At 40.6% G+C, this 19,938-nt stretch overlaps 1 protein-coding gene across 2 annotated transcripts in view; it reads left to right on the forward strand.

Annotated features, from left to right (window-relative positions):
* Window positions 1-19,938, forward strand: part of GRID2 (glutamate ionotropic receptor delta type subunit 2) — a 729,516-nt gene that overhangs the window by 515,988 nt on the left and 193,590 nt on the right. For both annotated transcript variants that reach the window (XR_009747555.1, XM_061477352.1), the window contains exon 8: window positions 3,560-3,679. Coding sequence is in view for 1 of the 2 variants with exons in the window: in XM_061477352.1 (XP_061333336.1) it covers window positions 3,560-3,679 (120 nt within the window). In the remaining variant the exon portion in view is untranslated. The remainder of the gene's footprint in view (window positions 1-3,559; window positions 3,680-19,938) is intronic.

Genomic DNA, 19,938 nt, shown 5'->3' on the forward strand with positions numbered 1-19,938 from the left:
AACACCAATCCCTGAGGGACGCCACTCGTTACTGGTCTCCAGCTGGACATTGAGCCATTGAACACAACTCTGTGTGCGGCTGTCCAGCCAGTTCTATATCCACCGAGTGGTCCATCCATCAAATTGATGTCTCTCCAATTTAGAGACAAGGATGTTGTGTGGGACAGTGTCAAAACGCTTTACACAAGTCCAGGTAGATGACATCAACTGCTCTACCCCTGTCCATCAGTTCTGTAGCCCCATCATAGAAGGCCACCAAATTGGTCAGGCAGGATTTCCCCTTAGTGAAGCCCTGCTGGCTGTCACCAAGCACCTTGTTGATTTTCATGTGCCTTAGCATGCCATCCAGGAGAATCTGCTCCAAGATTTTGCCAGGCACAGAGGTGAGACTGACTGGTCTGTAATTCCCCAGGTCATCCATTTTCCCCTTCTTGACAATGGGGGTTATATTTCCCTTTTTCCAGTCATCGGGAACTTCACCTGACTGCCATGATTTCTCAAATATGATGGCCAATGGCTTTGCAACTTCATTCACCAGCTCCTTCAGGACCCACGGATGGATCTCATCAGGACCCATGGACTTGTGCACATTCAGCTTTTTAAGATGGTCTTGAACCATTTCCTCTCCTGCAGTGGGCCCAAGGTCTTCATTCTCACAGTCCCTGCATCTGCCTTCCAAGACTTGGGTGGTGCTGTCAGAGCCTTTGCCAGTAAAGACCGAGGCAAAGAAGTCATTCAGAACCTCAGCCTTCTCCAAATCCTGTGTAGCCAGTTCTCCTGAGAGCTTCCGGAGGGGGCCTACATTCTCCCTAGTCTGTTTTTTATTTGCTATGTGCCTGTAGAATCCCTTCCTGTTATCTTTAATACCTCTAGCTAATTTTAATTCTAACTGGGCCTTAGCTTTCCTAACCTGGCCCCTAGCTTCCTGGACAACATCCCTGTACTCTTCCCAGGCTGCCTGTCCTTGCTTCCACTTATTATAAGCCTCTTTTTTTATTTGAATTTTCCTCAGGAGCTCCTTATCCATCCAAGGAGGTCTCCTGGCGCTCCTGCTGCACTTCCTTCTTGACCAGTCTGGCAAGCCTCCTACCAAAACAGCTCTTTCCCTTCCTTATCATCAGACCAGCTCCACCTGCCCCCACTAGACCTGGCCTACAAGCTTGGGTCCCGTGTTCAAGACACCCAAACCCCTGACTATGACACCACCCTTTTAACCAGTTATTAACCTGGCTAATCCTCCTAGCTTTTTTTAGGTCTTCCCCTGTACCCTGGAGAATTGATGAAAAGACCACCTGAGCTCCAGAGCCCCTAACCACCTTCCCCAGGGCTCTGAAATTATTCTAGAAATTATTGTGCAGTTTAGGTGGTCTATAGTAGCTTAATATTCATACTTTACCTACGTGAGAACCAAGAGTTTAATTCACATTATGGGGAAAAAAGTAACACAGGAAATATGAATTATAATATATAAAAGCAGTATATGGTAAGGGGTCAGGGTGGTGCAGGACTAGGAATAGGTGTATGCTATCATTGAGATCAAGTCAGCCAGATGGAGGCTTTCAGAGGTCAGATGGGGATCCCAAGCTTTGCAGATGTGTGCTGCTTTGCAGGCATTTCTACATCATATGTACCATGAAATTCTGGCTTTGTTAATCAAAAAGCCAGATGAGACCGCATAAGAAAAAAAGATATGCGGAACAGGTTTTTATTTCTGGTTCACGAATAGGATGTAGTCATATTTAAGTTAACAGAAAAGGTTTATATTTGTGAAACTCCGTTATTTGCCTAAGGATAGGTTGAAATGATTTTGCAGGTAAACACAAGCTCACTCTGTCTTTACGCTGAACCTGCTAGAGGTGTGATAACCGCAATCTAAAAGCCATGAAGGTGTGATTATTACAGGATTCTGCTCAAGCATAATAAGTAACCTCAGTGTCATACTAACAATAAGGATGCGTGTCAAAATTGTCTGGCTGGCTCTCACTGAGGGCAAAATGACCCAAAGTCTACAAAAGACTGTGCAAGTGCACCCTTAATCAAGGTGCTGTTTTTCTTTAATAAAAAATAAAAATAAAAAAATTCTTCTACTGCATTCAAAAAGCAAAGATTATTGAAAAGGTTAAAAAAGATTAAATATATATATGCACAAAGTATTATCTTATTTTTAACTGAAAATGGCACTTCATGAAATATTTCTGTATTATTCCCTGATAACAGTACTCTCTAGTAGTTGCTAGTAAATTTTAAAGGTATTATCTCAGTGATCAACTTCCTTATATTTATTATAGGATGCTTTATAAAAGGATGACAACATTTTTTTTGTTCGTAATAATCAGCAATGAAGATGCAAATTTGGTACTCCTTCCTGGATTTTTTCCAAAATAAAGATGTGAGAATAGAGCTTTTAAAATCATGATTCAGCAAGGCTCATGTGCTAGGTAGCTTGTACATAAAGCATTCCTTTTCCTTTTTTTTTTTTTCAGTTCAAATAATAAAGCTCTTAACTGAAGAATAAATCATAGCTACAAAACTCTTGCCTCATGTTTTAAAGAAAAGCTGTCCATTTCATATGGATTTACACCAGGGGCAGATATTTTTTCTTGTACATACTTAAAATATTGTTCAAGTTATTTTGAGGGAGTGGGTTAAACATCTAATTTTCCCTGAATCTGAGTAATTTTTTTTAAGGCTAAGGGTTTTCACTGCGTCTCTGTTCAATTTAAAGTTTAGGTCATCACAGTTCTTATACAAAGATGAAATGAGTGTCGTGTTGAATCAACCCTGGAATATGTTTTGAGTATTGCTGTAGCATTTATAGTCTTTTCAACTCATGATTCTTTACAGTAAATATTCACTGGTTTTTTTCTTCAGTATTTTAACCCCTTCTGACAAAAATGTAAAAAGTAAAAGCAAGCTTGAAAATTTGCTCCATTGTGTTGCTTATCTCATCCATTCTTAGCAGTAGAGGTTTGGAGGAAAACAGAAAAATCACTATTTTCAGCTAGGCAGGCGCCTCATTTATTCAGATCACTTATGTTGGGCTCGCAAAATGCCTAACTTCATGCAGAACTCAACCTGATCTTATGTGGAAATCTCTTGTATGAGAAACATTTTGAGCGGGGGAAGGGAGGGATGCAAAAATAAACAAAAGTATTTTTTGTGCAATTTCTTTTGTTTGTCATTAGTTTTACATTCACATCCACTCAAATTAGTCACAAAACTTTTTTTTTAATGGGGCTAGAATGTCTGTACTTACACACTGACAGGTTAAAGGACAAAAACTGGGAGTGCACACGAAGACTGTTGCTTGCATTACATCTGCTTACCACTGCTGAGTTTGAGTCTTCTGTGAAGAACTTAAATGATACAGAAACAATTCAGACTTCAAAATTTTTTCAGGAAATGTGTTCTTGAGAACACTGTACTGATTCTAGTAGTTGTGAATGTATACTTCATACTCAGTGCACAAATGCCTTGGATAACAAAATAACAAAAGGTTATTATAATTGTTTACTTCTGAGTTTTCAATCCATTCTTTTTTTTTTTTTTTTTCCAATAGGGTGGAGTGAATGGCTTGACTGGAGAACTGGAATTTGCAGAAAATGGGGGGAATCCCAATGTGCATTTTGAAATTCTGGGGACAAATTATGGGGAAGATCTTGGCAGAGGCATCCGCAAGGTGAGGATACATATGTTCAAACAAGAGACTGTTTTTACTGATCTTTTAAAAAGCTTTCTTGTGTTCCATCACAGAGCAAACAGAAAACTGTTTGACAGCAGATAATATATTGTGTGTCATTAAGAGGAGTAAGAAATTGGAAAATAGTCTTGAATTTCTAGATATACAGCGATTTTATTATTGCAAAGAGGCCTTGCGGTAGGTTGTGTTGATCAAGGTATTCATTGTAAGACTGAATGTGTTCAGCTGTTGGTTGACTGTCCCAAAAGAGCAGTGAAAGCTGTTGGTTTGTAACCCTTGCAACCCATTTCCAAAATAGCAAATTTTACATTAAATTATGTTTAGGGTGCCCACATTGGCTCTATGGTCAAAGTGGGCTATGTAGCCATTAGATGATTAAAATTCATAGGTCAGAAAATCTATCATTACATAGATAAAATTTCTGTACCCTCTTGTCTTCATGAAATAAATACTCAGTGTTTTAGTAAAAATTAACTTTTATGGAATAAGTGCAATGTTATGTATTCAGCTGCCAGACACAGTCCAAATACTTGGACTGAGCTTGTTTGAGGAAATGTCGAACTTCTCCAGCAAAATTACCTTTTTCAGTTTTGATAGTCTATAAAAATAAAGTCCTGTGCAAGGAATGGTGGAAGCAAGTTTCTATTTGCAATTCATATGCTTAACTTTGGATAACTGCCCATCTGGGATGGCAAAAGTAGCAAAAATCATATGGTACCTCTTAGGAAAATAAAAGACTAATAGGCTTTTCCAGGAGCAACTCTTCTTCAAACACAGATCTCCTGAAAGATAATATAAGGATCTCTTCATTTAGTGTATCAAATCACACTGGTTTTTATATGTGAGGAAGCTGAAGTGATTGTCTAAAAGCAAATGACAGAGAAAGTTATTTTAAGATGTGTAAGCTGTTTCCATGTGTCAGCATTGCCATGTAATGAAGGACATCATTTATCTGCATACAACAGATAAATTTTTCTGCAGCAACAGATAATGCTCTGGAAGAAGGAAGAGATAAAGAGGAAGTTTAAAAGTGTCTCTAAACTTCTGAAATGTCTCCTCCTCTATTTACTGTAATTGTTATTCCGTTCCTGCTCTTTCGACTGTTGTTAATACCTTGATGTACGCACATGCCTATAGTTATGTCACCTTGAGCAGAGATTGTGAGAGATGCTTTAGAAACTAAACAGAACTGGATCTTGTTGATATTTGGAGGTGCGCTTCACAAAGTCTTTAGGTGACCAGAATGTTGGATGAGTCCTTATTCCTTCACCTGTAAATTCAGCCTTTTTCAACATATTTTGACTTTTTATTTTCCGTGCTATGTGTCAAGGAGCTATTTGTTCTTAAGATCAACAAAGTAGTCCTTCTTAAGACAAATCTGTATCCCTTCATTTAATTTAATTGGTTGACTTTGGCTGGTTTTTGACGTTATGCCTGTCTGGGTGAATGCCTGACTGAAGCATAAAGTTGTGTTCTTTCATTTCACAAAAAGGTAGAAGAGAAATAGATACCCACATAAAGGTCTTAGAAATATAAATGTGCAAAAAGACTTCTGATCCTTTCTGACTCTTTTCTGATGGTATAATTTACATTTATAATGCAGATTTAAACTATGGTACAGTTTGCTTTTAAAGAAGAGGTTAAGGACCATGGGCACACATAAATTGTGTGAAACAATGAGATAGTGCAAACAGGCTTTTTGAACCTTCCTTGTTTACCCTTTATCTTAGTTCAAGGACAAGCAGACATTCACTGCCTTTGAAAAGAAATAGAATTTTAGTTGGTAAAGGAGAACAGAGTTTCACATGGAATGTAGTTAGACCATGAAACTCAGTGTTGCAAGACACACTTCAGGAGAAAAGCAAACCTGGAAAGATGCTGAAAGTATGCAATTGTTTTTGTGTTTACCAAGATAATTGTTTAAAATTAAATATAGAGATTATAAGGAAACTTCTCTGTTGAAGGTAGCATTATAAATACTATCCATAGAGTTTTGTGATGTGCTGTGGCTGGTTAAAAAGAAGAAAGTGTCCAGAGCAGAACAGATCTAATCTGTTCTGATTTATTTTGTAAACAGCATTCAGTGATCCACAGGAAGCTTTACAGTGAGTTCTGCTGTAGAGAAAGGAATGTTCTTCAGAAAGATAGAATCATAGAATCATAGAATAATTAGGGTTGGAAAGGACCTTAAGATCATCTAGTTCCGACCCCCCTGCCGTGGGAAGGGACACCTTATGCTAAACCCTATCACCCAAGGCCTCGTCCAACCTGGTCTTGAACACTGCAAGGGATGGAGCATTCACAACCTCCCTGGGCAACCTATTCCAGTGCCTCACCACCCTAACAGGAAAGAATTTCCTTCTTATATCCAACCTAAACTTCCCCTGTTTAAGTTTTCACCCGTTACCCTTGTCGTATCACTACAGTCTTTAATGAAGAGTATCTCTCCAGCATCCCTATAGGCCTTCTTCAGACACTGGAAGGCTGCTATGAGGTCTCCACGCAGCCTTCTCTTCTCCAGGCTGAACAGCCTCAACTTCCTCAGCCTGTCTTCATACGGGAGGTGCTCCAGTCCCCTGATCATCCTTGTGGCCCTTCTCTGGACTTGTTCCAACAGTTCCATGTCCTTTTTATGTTGAGGATACTGGAACTGCACACAATACTCCAGGTGAGGTCTCACAAGAGCAGAGTAGAGGGGCAGGATCACCTCCTTCGACCTGCTGGTCACGCTCCTTTTGATGCAGCCCAGGATACGGTTGGCTTTCTGGGCTGCAAGCACACACTGAAGCCGGCTCATGTTCATTTTCTCATCAACCAATATACCCAAGTTCTTCTCTGCCCAACCTGTAGCTGTGCCTGGGATTGCTCTGACCCAGGTGTAGGACCTTGAACTTGCCATGGTTAAACTTCATGAGGTTGGCATCAGCCCACCTCACAAGCGTGTCAAGGTCCCTCTGGATGGCATTCCTTCCCTCCAGCATATCAACCGAATCACACAGCTTGGCGTCATCAGCAAACTTGCTGAGGGCACACTCAATCCCACTGTCCATGTCAGCAACGAAGATGTTGAACAAGACCGGTCCCAACACCGATCCCTGAGGGACACCACTCATTACTGTTCTCCAGCCGGACATTGAGCCATTGACCACAACTCTTTGTGTGCGGCCGTCTAGCCAGTTCTTTATCCACCAAGTGGTCCATCCATCAAATTGATGTCTCTCCAATTTAGAGACAAGGATGTTGTGTGGGACAGTGTCAAAAACTTTGCACAAGTCCAGGTAGATGACATCAACTGCTCTACCCCTGTCCATCAGTTCTGTAGCCCCATCATAGAAGGCCACCAAATTGGTCAGGCAGGATTTCCCCTTAGTGAAGCCATGCAGGCTGTCACCAAGCACCTTGTTGATTTTCATGTGCCTTAGCCTTCCTTCCAGGAGAATCTGCTCCAGGATTTTGCCAGGCACAGAGGTGAGACTGACTGGTCTGTAATTCCCCAGGTCATCCATTTTCCCCTTCTTGACAATGGGGGTTATATTTCCCTTTTTCCAGTCATCGGGAACTTCACCTGACTGCCATGATTTTTCAAATATGATGACCAGTGGCTTCGCAACTTCATTTGCCAGCTCCTTCAGGACCCACAGATGGATTTCATCAGGACCCATGGACTTGTGCACATTCAGATTTTTAAGATGTTCTCAAACCAGTTGCTCTCCTACAGTGGGCGCAAGGTCTTCATTCTCACAGTCCCTGCATCTGCCTTCCAAGACTTGGGTGGTGCGGTCAGAGCCTTTGCCAGTGAAGACCAAGGCAAAGAAGTCATTCAGAACCTCAGCCTTCTCCAAATCCTGTGTAGCCAGTTCTCCTGAGAGCTTCCGGAGGGGGCCTACATTCTCCCTAGTCTGTTTTTTATTTGCTGTGTACCTGAAGAATCCCTTTCTGTTATCTTTAATAACTCTAGCTAAGTTTAATTCTAACTGGGCCTTAGCTTTCCTAACCTGGTCCCTAGCTTCCCGGACAACATCCCTGTACTCTTCCCAGGCTGCCTGTCCTAGCTTCCACTTATTATAAGCCTCTTTTTTTATTTGAATTTTCCTCAGGAGCTCCTTATCCATCCAAGGAGGTCTCCTGGCCCTCCTGCTGCACTTCCTTCTGGTTGGGATGCAGCACTCCTGAGCTTGTCGCAGGTGATCCTTGAATATCAACCAATAGTCTTGGGCACCCCTGCCCTCTAGGGCTGTATCCCATGGAACCTTCCTAAGCAGATTCCTGAAGAAGCCAAAGTCTGCTCTTTTGAAGTCCAGGGCAGTGAGCTTGCTGCACACTCTTCTCACTGTCCTGAGGATCTCAAATTCGAGCATCTCGTGATCGCTGCATCCAAGGCTGCCTTGGGGAGTCACATTTCCAATGAGCCGTTCCCTGTTGGTGAGCACGAGGTCAAGCATGGCACCTCTCCTTATCGGCTCCCCTATTACTTGCAGAAGGAAGTTGTCTTTTACACAATCGAGGAACCTCCTGGATTACTTGTGCTGGGCCGTACCGTCCTTCCCACAGATGTCAGGGTGGTTGAAGTCACCCATGAGAACAAGGGCCTGCGAGCGTGAGGCTTTTCCTATCTGTCTATGGAGTGCTTCATCCGCAGGTTCTCCTTGATCAGGCGGTCTGTAACAGATCCCCACATAATGTCTCCCATAGCGGTTTTCCCTTTAACCCTGACCCACAAACTCTCTGTTGACTGCTTACCTGTCCCCAGACAGAGTTCCATACTCTCCAGCCTATCCCTAACATAAAGGGCAAGTCCCCCTCCCCGCCTGCCAGGCCTGTCTTTTCTAAAGAGCCTGTAACCTTCCGTTCCAACACTCCAGTCATAGGAGCCATCCCACCATGTTTCTGTGATGCCTATTATATCATACCCCTGTAGACGTGCACACATCTCTAATTCCTCTTGTTTGTTCCCCATGCTACTTGGATTTGTATTGAGGCATCTGAGCCGAGCTCCAACTGAAGCCGGCTCATTGGCTGGAGTGACTGGGATATCTCTGCATTGCTCCGAGCTTTTATTATAGGTTCTGGCAACTGACTGGGTGTGTTGGGATGGAATGATGCCCCCCTCCCCCAACACATCTAGTTTAAAGCCTCCTTGACCAGTCTGGCAAGCCTCCTAACAAAACTGCTCTTTCCCTTCTTTATCAGACCAGCTCCACCAGCCCCCACTAGAGCTGGCCTACAAGCTTGGGTCCCGTGTTCAAGACACCCAAACCCGTGACTATGACACCACCCTTTTAACCAGTTATTAACCTGGCTAATCCTCCTAGCTTTTTTTAGGTCCTCCCCTGTACCCTTGAGAATTGATGAAAAGACCACCTGAGCTCCAGAGCCCCTAACCACCTCCCCCAGGGCTCTGTAGTCCCTCTTTATGCTCCCCAGGCTACTACTATCTATATCCCTAGCACCCACATGTATCACCAGGAGTGGGTAATAGTCCGTGGGACTTACTAGAGCAGGCAGCCTCTCTGCCACATCCCTGATCCGTGCCCCCGGTAGGCAACACACCTCCCTTGAGAAGGGGTCTGGATGGCAGACAAGTGCTTCTGTCCCTTTCAGTGTAGAGTCCCCTACTACTACGACCTGCCGCTTTTTCCTAGCGGCACCAGTAGAGATCTTCTTTAGCAGTGCATCAGCCGGCTGTTTCTGCCTCGAGTGCGCTTCCTCATTAGCCCCCTGCAGGACAGCAAAGCGGTTCTGCGTGGGGACAGGGGATTTAGGGGGAAGCCCCTTGCTTTTGGTTGTCCTTTTCCTCCTTTTTTTTTTTGGTGTTTTTTTGTTTTGTTTTGTTTTTTTTTTGTCACTAATTCCCCGCTTCCCAGGTTAAGGGCCTCCTTCTTTCCTTCATGAGGCAGAGGTGAAGCTCGAGGCCCCTGCACAGTTTGGGCCGGGAGCAAGCATTCCTGCTTCCTCTCAGCTTCCCTGACATCTCGCAGCCTATTAACAGCATCCCGCAGCTCAGCCCCTGCTGCAGGAGCACCTCCACCAGGGAGCACCGAGCGCAGCCCTGCCCATTGCGCACCCTTCCCTCCCAAGCCCAGTGCAGGCACTCTCTACACCCCGAGCTCTGCACTGCAGCCTCCCCTCTCACCGGCTCTGTCTGGGTGCCTCCGCTGCCACCGCCGGGGCAGCCAGAGCAGAGCTCCCGGACCGGGCCCTGCTCACACGCCGAGCGCTCCCCTGCCCGTGCAAACCGCCTCCACCCGCTCTGTTCGCCGCGCTCCCTGGGGCAGGTTTTTACCCAGTCAGGGCAGGTGCCGCCCCTCCTGGCTCCGCCCCCTGTGGGTCAGCTGAGCTGCCGGCTCCCGGGCAGGTCCTGTGGAGGCCTTGAGGCTCCCTCGGCGGCTCTTGCCGCTCTGAGCTGAGGCTCCTGGACGCTGATGTCCCCCGCCCGTTCCGGTGTTGAAGGCGTCCTCTCTCGAGCTACTCACCTCAGCAATTGACCAAGAATTGGCCAATTGAAGATACTTCTGTATATATTGTGAGAATGTGGTAATTGTTCTCAGAAGCACCTTTCAAAGAAAATTAAAAATAGTTCCAATTAAATATTGTATTTTTTACACTAAATTGAATAGTAGAAGGATTTAAAATAAATATATTTCCAATCAATGTCACAAAGAAAAAAAAAAAAAAAAAACAAACACCACCACCACCAAAGCAAACAAAAAAAAAAACAAAACCAAAACCCACACACACACACAAAAAAAACCCAAAACAACAAACCAAAAGGCTGGGGTTCCTAAAACATTAACCTTAGATACAGAGAAGAAAATTTGTAAGGTTAAAATGCCATATGTTGGTTTTACTCTTTTGACAAAATGTCACACATTCTATCTTTGATTAGGTTTTACTTCCCAGAGTATGAGCCACTAGTGTTGAAAGCAAATCATAATAATTACAGGAGTCAGATATATTTTTGTTAGCTACACCAATTAAAGTGCATTTCAGGTTTTCATGTAGTTAGTGGTCTGACTAAAGAACTGCCTAACCATTTTTATTTCTCAGCTCTAGTGGAAGTAGCTGCAATTAGCAGACTGACTGAAGTTTCTAAACAAATGCATCTTCCCTAATGAACATGTTTCTGAGTACTTTTATATGAGGTAATGAAGGGTGAAATCCTGACAAAAGGTCTATTGAAGTCACTGGGACCGGATGTTCACACAAAGTGTGTAAAGAATTTTATTTATTTTATTCCCCTGAGGAACAATCAACTGATTTTAGTTAATGCAAGTCAAATATTTAAATGCACTCGAATTTCTCAAGAGTCCAAATTCTACCGGAAGTCAGTTCTATTTGGGTTTTGGAGTCATTTGCTCACTTTTAAAAAGTTTACTTACATTCAAGCGTTAATATTGCTGGGACTCAAAAAACCAAACCGTTTAAGAAACACCATGAATTCATGTTCATGTTTGTTTTTACTGGCCAAATTAAGCCAATGAGTCTAGCAGAAACTGTCTCAAGTCCTCTCCTTTATCTTTCATGGGCTCCTGGAAAGCAGGGGAGCATTCATTCAGAAGTTCATTGAGTTGGGTCCTTCATTTAGTGACGAGTGAGCAAATTCAGGAGTGCCAATGATACAAGTTTTATACTGTTACGTCTGCAAATGAACCGGGTACCTGGAATAATCCAGTCAAATGGTTGCCAGATCCTGATGTTATTGACACGAGTGGTGTTACCATCCCAAAGGAACTGCAGAAAAACTCTTGCTTTTACACATCATGCTGTGGTTTGCTTTTGTGCAGATACAGTTATATTCAGTGGGAGACATGGGTGTATTTCTGACATTTCTCTGTTGGCATTTGTCTATTGGTATTTGACATTTGAGTATGTATTCTTTGACATTTAAATTTCAGTGTGATACTTTTATCTATATTGTTGAAATAAAAGCTGCCATTCCTGTGAATAACCATCCAACAAACAAATGAACAAAGGGAGCTGATAGCTCAGAGGAGTACTGTTTTATATCTTCGTGGTGTAGAAAACAGCACTGTGGAAATAAAGTGGTTTTCATGTTTCTTGCAGTGCTCCTTGTAATTCAGAATGGGCTCATCCTCAAAGGCTCTGTGCTACACCTTTTGAAGTTTAGGGGACTTTCTTCCTGTTCCCGCACTGTTTTTTTCTGCCGCGTGTGGGCATTTGGAGTTTGTGGTGCATTTTGCTCTGCCTCTACAACCCTGTTAGCATACACCCACCTCCTGTGCATTTCTCTTCTCTTCTGAAGATGGTTTCTGTCATTTCCTCCCAGTGGGGGAATGAGATGACATGCCACCCTCTCACATCTCTTCCTTTCTGCACCAGGATATCCATGTCAAAGCTTTCTTTGCATTCAGGACATCTATTAATGACTTGGAGAAAGGATAGAGCTGTGGGCATGCAGGGAAACAGATACTCTGGATGGAGGACCCAAGTAACTCAGGATGCTTCAACCCCTCTACATTTGTCCAGTAAGGTTGTAGGGCTCTGTCCTAAAGTATTTTAATTTGATGACCTAAAGAGGAAATTGTATCTACTTTAATCTGAGGGATATCTGTAGCGCAAAGCATTTCATATGAAATGTGACTGAAAGTTTTGGCTAAAGCCTGCCTCCTTCTACCAGTGTGAATGGCAGGGGCTTCCCTGTGGAGTCAATGCATGCAGATTTTTATTTCACAGGTTGTTAAAGGTTACGTGGAATATTCTCTAATTGTGTTATTTGTTCAGATATAGGGAAACTGTACTGCATTTTTTGTTTTCATTCTAGTAAAATAATCTCTACTTCCACTCCACCTGAGAGCAGCGTTGATTACATTAATACTGGCATTGCTTTGTTATCCAGTATATATTTTTTCCTTACATTTGCATCAGGAAGCAACATATATTCCATGTGTATATTTTGATCTTGGGGAAGTTTCTGTCTCTTACAAAGTTAGAACTTTTTTTTGCATCTTCTGTCTTTTATTCCCTTTTGCCTCATTGGGTAAAAAGAGAAGTTATACAGTTCTGCTGACGTTTATTAACTAATGCTGTATAGTAACCCAAAGTGGGTTTCTTCTTGGTTAGCTTCTTGGTTAGGTACTTGAGGTAAATGATAGGTTCACCTGTTCTTTTTGTGCTCATGATTATGAGAGAGCTCTGTAATGTGATTTTAAAAATGTGTATATATCAGCACCACGTACTTTAAGCTGTGATCCATTTCAGCTGTTTCTAAAGGCTGACATGCAATATATGATGTGTCTGAAAGATATACTTGCAATTTACAGAGACATTATTGATGGTGTATTTTCTAGTGAGTTGAAAATAGATGTTGCTTTGTCTGACTGCTTTGCCTCTAGTGTTGATAGAAAAGGTGGGCCTGGCACAGTGCTATCATAATACTCTCTCAGAAGCAACTTTAAATACATGAGCAGTCTGCTAGAAATTAGACTAACTACTTAGTGCTAAAGGTAAAAAGGTAATTAAATACCTTGGTGAGCTGGGACCTTTTGTTCCAGTTCAGGACAGTACTTAAATCTGCTTTAACCTGCTGAAGATTACCATTTCCTTTATTTATCTATGCAATAGATAAAGATATTTAGCTATGCAATAGATAAAGATGCAGTGACAGATTCTTTGCTTTTCTGTCAGCTTCTGCAAACCTTTTGTGAAATTTCAATGAAATTTAATTTGTCTGGAAAGTGGTGGGAGTTTGCATGTTATCACAATGAAACTAGTGTTAGTAGAGAACTGTGATTTACTTGAAACTGCACTTCTGTTTAGCATAAAAGTCAAACTAAATGTATATTTGAGTCTAATGGAAAATGGAAAAAATGCTTCTATCCGTAACTAACATATTTCTGAAGTTTAAAAAGTTTCCCTCTCTGTGCTTTTGAATAAAGCATTTTCTTTTAAAACCTGAGGCTGCAGAAAGAGAGACAGACTGACTCAAAGTAATCAGTGGTGTACTATCTGGAGAAATTTGGACTATCTGAATCAGGTGAGGGCAGGGGAGGAGTCTAAATCATTTTGCTGGACTGTCCAAATGCCTGCCCTGACCCCAGGCTGTTTCTGTTGAAACAGTGCAATTGAGACCTATTTCTCCTTGTCTCGTATTTCTTGTATTGTCTTGTCTTTCTCCATGTCTGCTGAACTCTGGTGTACTCAGGCATTTGAACATAGCAGGACCTGTTGTAAAACAGAAAGGGGATTTCAGGCTTTAAGACAAGTGGGTGTCTAGATTTCCTGGTCTAAAATAATAAGGTAAAGTGCTTGGGTTAAAATTCAGCTCAAATAACTAAGATACAGTTTTGTCCAGTTTTCAGCATGCAGATTGGATGGCTTTTAGCAGTGACATTTATAGGGATAAAGGAGTGGGATTTGAATCCCCAAAACATCTTTAAAGCCTCTGAGTAACTGCAGCACTCTGGAGTAAAGTGGTGTTTGCTCCTGCGTTGGGAACAGTGTGGGGGAAGGGAAAATGTGGGACAGGAGGGGAGAGTGCAATGGGACCCCGAGGATGTCAAACAAAAATTCCCCGTGGGACCTTGGTGCTCTATAGTATTTCTCTTGGCAATTTTGGCAGGGATGAGTCCATCTCTGTCAGAAATCTGCTCAGAATTTCCATTCTTGTCAAAACTGATATGAATGTTCTTACTGAAAACTGCATTCAGTGGAGTTGGGAACTGCCTGTTTTGACTGATTGCTTTCATTAGAAAGAGACAAATCTTTTTATGTGCTTTAAATTATATAGTTTCATGTATTTTATTCATTTTCGTTCATTGGGAAAGAGGTTACATTTTACCTATCTCCTGTTGAAAATGCAGTCGTCTTGACAGCAAAGAACAAGAGAAATATTTTCCACTCTCAAACTTGTGTTTTTAATTTCCTTTCATATCTTGCTATTACAATGGAAACTTAAGAAAGATCAGTAAAAAGAATAATAAAAAATAAAAGCTAGGAATTGTATCAGTAACTCCTGTTTTCTGTTGATGCTGCTAGGCAAGTGCTTAACCACAGAGGCTCCTCTGTCATTAATCTAGACTTCAAAATGGGCATAAGAGCAAAGAATGATACAGAGCTTCATTCATTTCTTTTTCACAGCAGAGATGTTTTTGTCCTGAAAAAAAAATTGAATAGCAGAAATAGCATGTTGGGTTTTTAATAACTACAGTGGGAAAAAGAATTTGGATTTGAAAGTTTGTCAGGTTAATGTAGCACGTGAAAACTTGATCTGTTAGACATTTTTCCTTCATTTTGGGGTTTCTGTCTTCCTCTTGAACTGCCTGTTTTTCCAAATTGGTATTTGCAAAGAGTAACCCTTTACAGTTTTCAATGTAATTGATTGAGCCATTTATTAAACACCTTTGCTATGGTTATATTGCTTTTTCTTCTGCTTGAGTAGCTGTGAAAGCCTCACGGTGAGCACGGATCTGCAGAACTGGCTGGAAAGTTGTGGTGAATTTTTATCCTCAGATACTTCAGCTGAGAAAATTAGCTTTGTAATTCACTTCATACATCTGAAATGCTTGGGATCTTTGAAGAGCCTCAAAACTGGCATTTGGAATAATGTCAGCAGGAACTGTATATGATTTAATAATGGACTTAATGCTTCATTGACCTCTTGGGCAGTAATGCTTCTATGCGATTTTGGAAATCCCATTAGGGACTTCCCTTCACCTTTAAGGGAACGCTCAGTGGGTGCTCTTTCAAGACTGTGGTTCATCATCCTTGAAATTAATAAGATAAAACCCTTAGCTCAACTTGGCATTACTTGTTTTAAGGTGGGAATTCTTAATGAATTACAGATAACTCTCAGAATTAAAGTTTTCAAAAGTTTCCTAATCTTGTCTTTTGCTCTTTAGAGTTGATTTGGTTTTGATCAAAGCTATCATCTGATGAAAATTGCTTCAATTCACAAATACTTGTAACTGGAAAAAACATGTCTTTTCCATGATTAGGAAGAATTAGTAAGTGCCTTTAACCCTCAATTAATCCAAAAGAGGGAGGTATTCTATGTTTGGACGGAAATTGGATATCCTAGTCAAAAAAATAAATAGTAATTAGAAAACCATGTAGACAGGAGAGTGTTTCTTTTAACAGGAGGCATGAAGAGTTGGTAGTAGGAAATGAGTCATTTAGCTCTAGCTTTTGAGGGTGGCGAAGGGAATTGTTCAGTCATCAGATTTAAGAACTCATATGCACAGGCTTGAGAAGTGTGATACATCTCAGTGTTATAACACAGATCTTAGTCCATAGTAAGTGGAAGTAGATCTATACAGATTTCACAAGATTTGATAAATTGCTGTTTTCTACAAGAACCACAAGCCAAGACTGACACAATTAGATGGCCTTCTGTGCCCTCCCAAACATGTCTCCCCACGATAATGAATCATGGAATTGTAGGACAGCCCAGTTTGGAATGCAAAGATAATTTCATCCAACCTTTCAATTAATTGCTTCTAATTTGCATATATTGTAGGGGACTTCTCCTTGAAGGCTGATGATTATCAGATTAGCCCCTATGGTACATCTGAAAGGTCTGGAAGACTGATTATGAACAAAACTTGCTGGTACCACTTTTGAAGTAGGGAGAACTGGCTTTCACAGTAAGATCTCTTTGTTCCAAGCTAGCCTTTTATCAGGAAAATAAGAAAATGTGTCATATTAGACACTGAATATTCATATATAGCAGAATTGAAAGCAAGTTGGTTTAAGTTTTGTTTGATTGTGGGAGGCAGGGGAGAGCTTGATGATTTGTGGGGGTTTTTTGGTTTGGGGATTTTTGTGTTTCGTTGTTGTTGTTGTTTTGATGTTGTGTTTGTTTAGTTTTATTAGGTTTTGTTTGTGGAAAGACTGTATTTCATTAAGCAGATGCCGAATGGGATTTTGTTGACAGTAGTAGTCAGTATTTTCCTGCAGTGGGTAAGTGGCACTGATAAGCTCAATGTCCTCTGCCTCTGTGGCCATAGGCTATTCACTGTCACTTTCTACCAAAGCAGGGAGAACTCCAAAACAAAGATTCAGTACCTTTAGTCCTCCCTCCACGCTCTGTGGGACCTAGAGGAGCCAGCCAAGTCATAAGCTGAATGGGAAACTGGTAATTGAACTCAATGAAAATGCAGGGCATGTGGAGCTCCATTGAGAATACCCTCTATATGTCTGCATATCTCTCTATACATATATATGTGTAATATCAACTCAATGAAAATGCAGGACCTGTGGAGCTCCACTGAGAATACCCTCTATATGTCTGCGTATCTCTCTGTACATATATATGTGTACTATGTACCTCCGCTGAGGGTGGAAAAAATCACTGCTTTCCACTGTTGTTAGCACAACACGGCTTAATCTACAGTAAATCTTTGTTTGTTGTGGTGTTTTTAAGACAGATAAGAAACTAATCATGATATTTGAGAAGACAAAGGGAAACATCCCAGTGATTTCAACTTGGATTCTGTATCTTTGTTTATAACATACTGTAGTTTCCAGCTAAATTATTCAGCTCATCTATTTCAAAATATGGTAGAGTTTACGATGCATAAATTGTCATTTGTAAAGTAAAAGTTTTGAATTATGTTTTCTTATCTGCCAAAAGACCTTCAGAAGTAGAAGTGATATGTAATTCTATCTCAATATTGCATTTATGGCAATGCTGAGATATGTTTCCCATAAAGTGGTTATAGCTGTATCCTGCAATTAAAAGAATCTTAAAAGTGATTCCCAGAGACAAAAAGTTACTGCTGTGTGACTGGTAAGGGCCACCTCCTTGCACCTCTTGAGTTCTTTACAAATAGTAAAGATGAGGATGATGAAGCTTTTGATGACTTCATAATATTTATAGTTCTTTCATAGTGTTGAAATATTTTTATGATTCAGCCTTAAAACTACAGTGCTCAGATTTTTGCCAGATCTAAAGCTATGATATAATGCCTTAATCAAAGGGTAAGTTACAATAAAAATTAATAAGAAGTGCTCTTGTCCTGGTGAATTCCTGCTTTAAAATGCACAGCAGAAGTAATAAAAAAAGTGATATTTATTAAGTCTCAAATACTTTACATTTTTTATCTCGGTAAACAATTCCATTTCACAGAACGTCTTCTTCTGAAAAATAAAGCTTTTCAGGAAATTGTAAGCACTAACAAGGCTTTGAAACTCTCTAAGCTAGAAATAAATGGGGGAAATACTGTTTTAGGAATTTGGTAAGGTGTGTCTGGCACCTGTGGGAGATGTCTGGTAGAAAATAATCTCACTGTTACTTTCAGTACTACTAATCTCCATTCCTCAAAAACCTGTGAAAATTATTATGGCAGTTTTTTCCTCTAGTATAGTTGTGGAGAGGATATTTTTCAGGTGTGAAGAAAAGGATAGGATGGGATAAATTGCAGAAGTTCTGCTGAAATTTCAGCTCAAATTAACTTTAATTTTGGTCATATATGTAAAGCATATTATGACTTGAGAAAGTAAAGTATAGTGTAATGTGTCAAAATTTTTATGCTTGATTTGAAACAAATATAAATTGAAGTTGATAATGTTTGGATTTAAACTAAGAACTTAGTAGCTGTAACTAATATTTGCAGACAGCAGAAATACAGAGTACAGTGCATGGAAATTAAGCCCTGTGTTTTTTCTGTGGACTTATACAACATTTCTGTTTAGGAGAGATGCATAAAGAAGTCAAAGCAAAACAAGAGATCAGGAGCCAAGCCATGACAAGAACAAGAAATAAGGGTGGTTTTGGTATGGCTGGGCCATTGACCATTTCAGGAGTATCCCTATGTTAATGCTTGTGTTGCCAGAGTTCTCTCTTCTGTTACTGCCACACTGTTCTCCTGTGCTAACTGTGCTACCCTTTTTGTGTATTATCTTCGGCAGCTTTCTCTGCTTCCAGTTGCATTTACCTGCGGCTTTTTTTTTTTTTTTTTTACTCATTGTGTTTCTTCCATCTCTGTTTCTTCATGGTGTTTGTTAAGCTCAGATCTAATCTCACTTTGCTGAGTTTTCCTGATCTATGTTGAACCAGGCTGCTTCAACACCTTATCTAGTCATAAATCTACTAGTCTGAAATGCTGGATTTGCTTGTTGTTTTTTTTTTTTTAAATACACTTTTATAATAACTAACGTGCTTATGGCTCATAAAAATCTGATTTAAAGTATGCATTCTGGTGGAGTGCCTTTATAATGAACTTTAAGTGGTTTATATGAATATTTTTATGCAGTATGCTGTTTGTATACGCCTTTACAGATTTTGCCTTATAACTTGATTGCTTTTTAAAATAATAGATTATATTTTAAATTCTTAACACTGTTGTTTTGAATCAGTTTGGCTCTAGGATGTTACAGGACTCTAAACTTATTAGTATTCTGCATTATTACTCAGGTACTTTTAGCTCTCTAAATTTATTAACTACTGAGAAAATGTGTGATTTCCCCATTGAATGTGCATGTCTGTGATCTCATTAGTCAGTTTATTTTAAGCTGTGTATTATATCCCTTGAGTCAAATATTTGGCATAAACATAAGAAGTATGAAAATAAATATTTTAGTTAGGATCTAGTTAAATATCATATATCCATGATTAAACGACACTTACCACACACTGGAACAGTGTCAATTAATGCAATTTAAAAAATATATTTATTAAGTTCTTGAAGGGAATATCAGTCCCACTCATGCCACAGAGGTTAAACAGTTTTATAAACTCTTTTTCTTTGTATCCATTCCTGTATGCTTTAAGAGTTGTCTTCATCTTCCTGTTCATCTTTGTTCTGTAGCAGCTGCCTTGCCCTGCAACTGCTGGACCAACCATCCAGACCTACTGCTAGGTGTATATTTCTGGCTGCTGCATTCTGTTTTTTTCCTGAGATTCCAAGTTCTGCTTCTGATGTTGGAGACTGCATGAGCCTGCTTTTTCTTGCAAAGTGTGTCACAAGTAACGTTGCATTAGCAAAGAATAATGTCAGAGAATTTCCGCGCTTTGCTGCAGGGACGTAGGCAATGGCATAAAGTGCATGGGAGGTTCATCTGCACACTGGAAGAACCTGCTCAGAAAAGATTACAGGAGGGGTAGTCCAAGAGGAGGCATTAGAAAATTAGAGAGGGAGTTGAGGGCAGTTTTGTTCACACAGTGGTTTTTAGCTAATGATGGAGGTCTGTGGCTGTAATTCTACAAAATTAATTCCAGAATGAGGCTCCAGCCTAGAAAATGAAGTGCCACATGGATGGATTTTATTGTTATCCCTGTA

Source organism: Pezoporus flaviventris, unplaced genomic scaffold (genome assembly GCF_033815535.1).
Source record: "Pezoporus flaviventris isolate CSIRO_AGI_PZ_B2104156 unplaced genomic scaffold, CSIRO_AGI_Pfla_v1 ptg000002l, whole genome shotgun sequence".
Classification (NCBI taxonomy): Eukaryota; Metazoa; Chordata; class Aves; order Psittaciformes; family Psittacidae; genus Pezoporus; species Pezoporus flaviventris.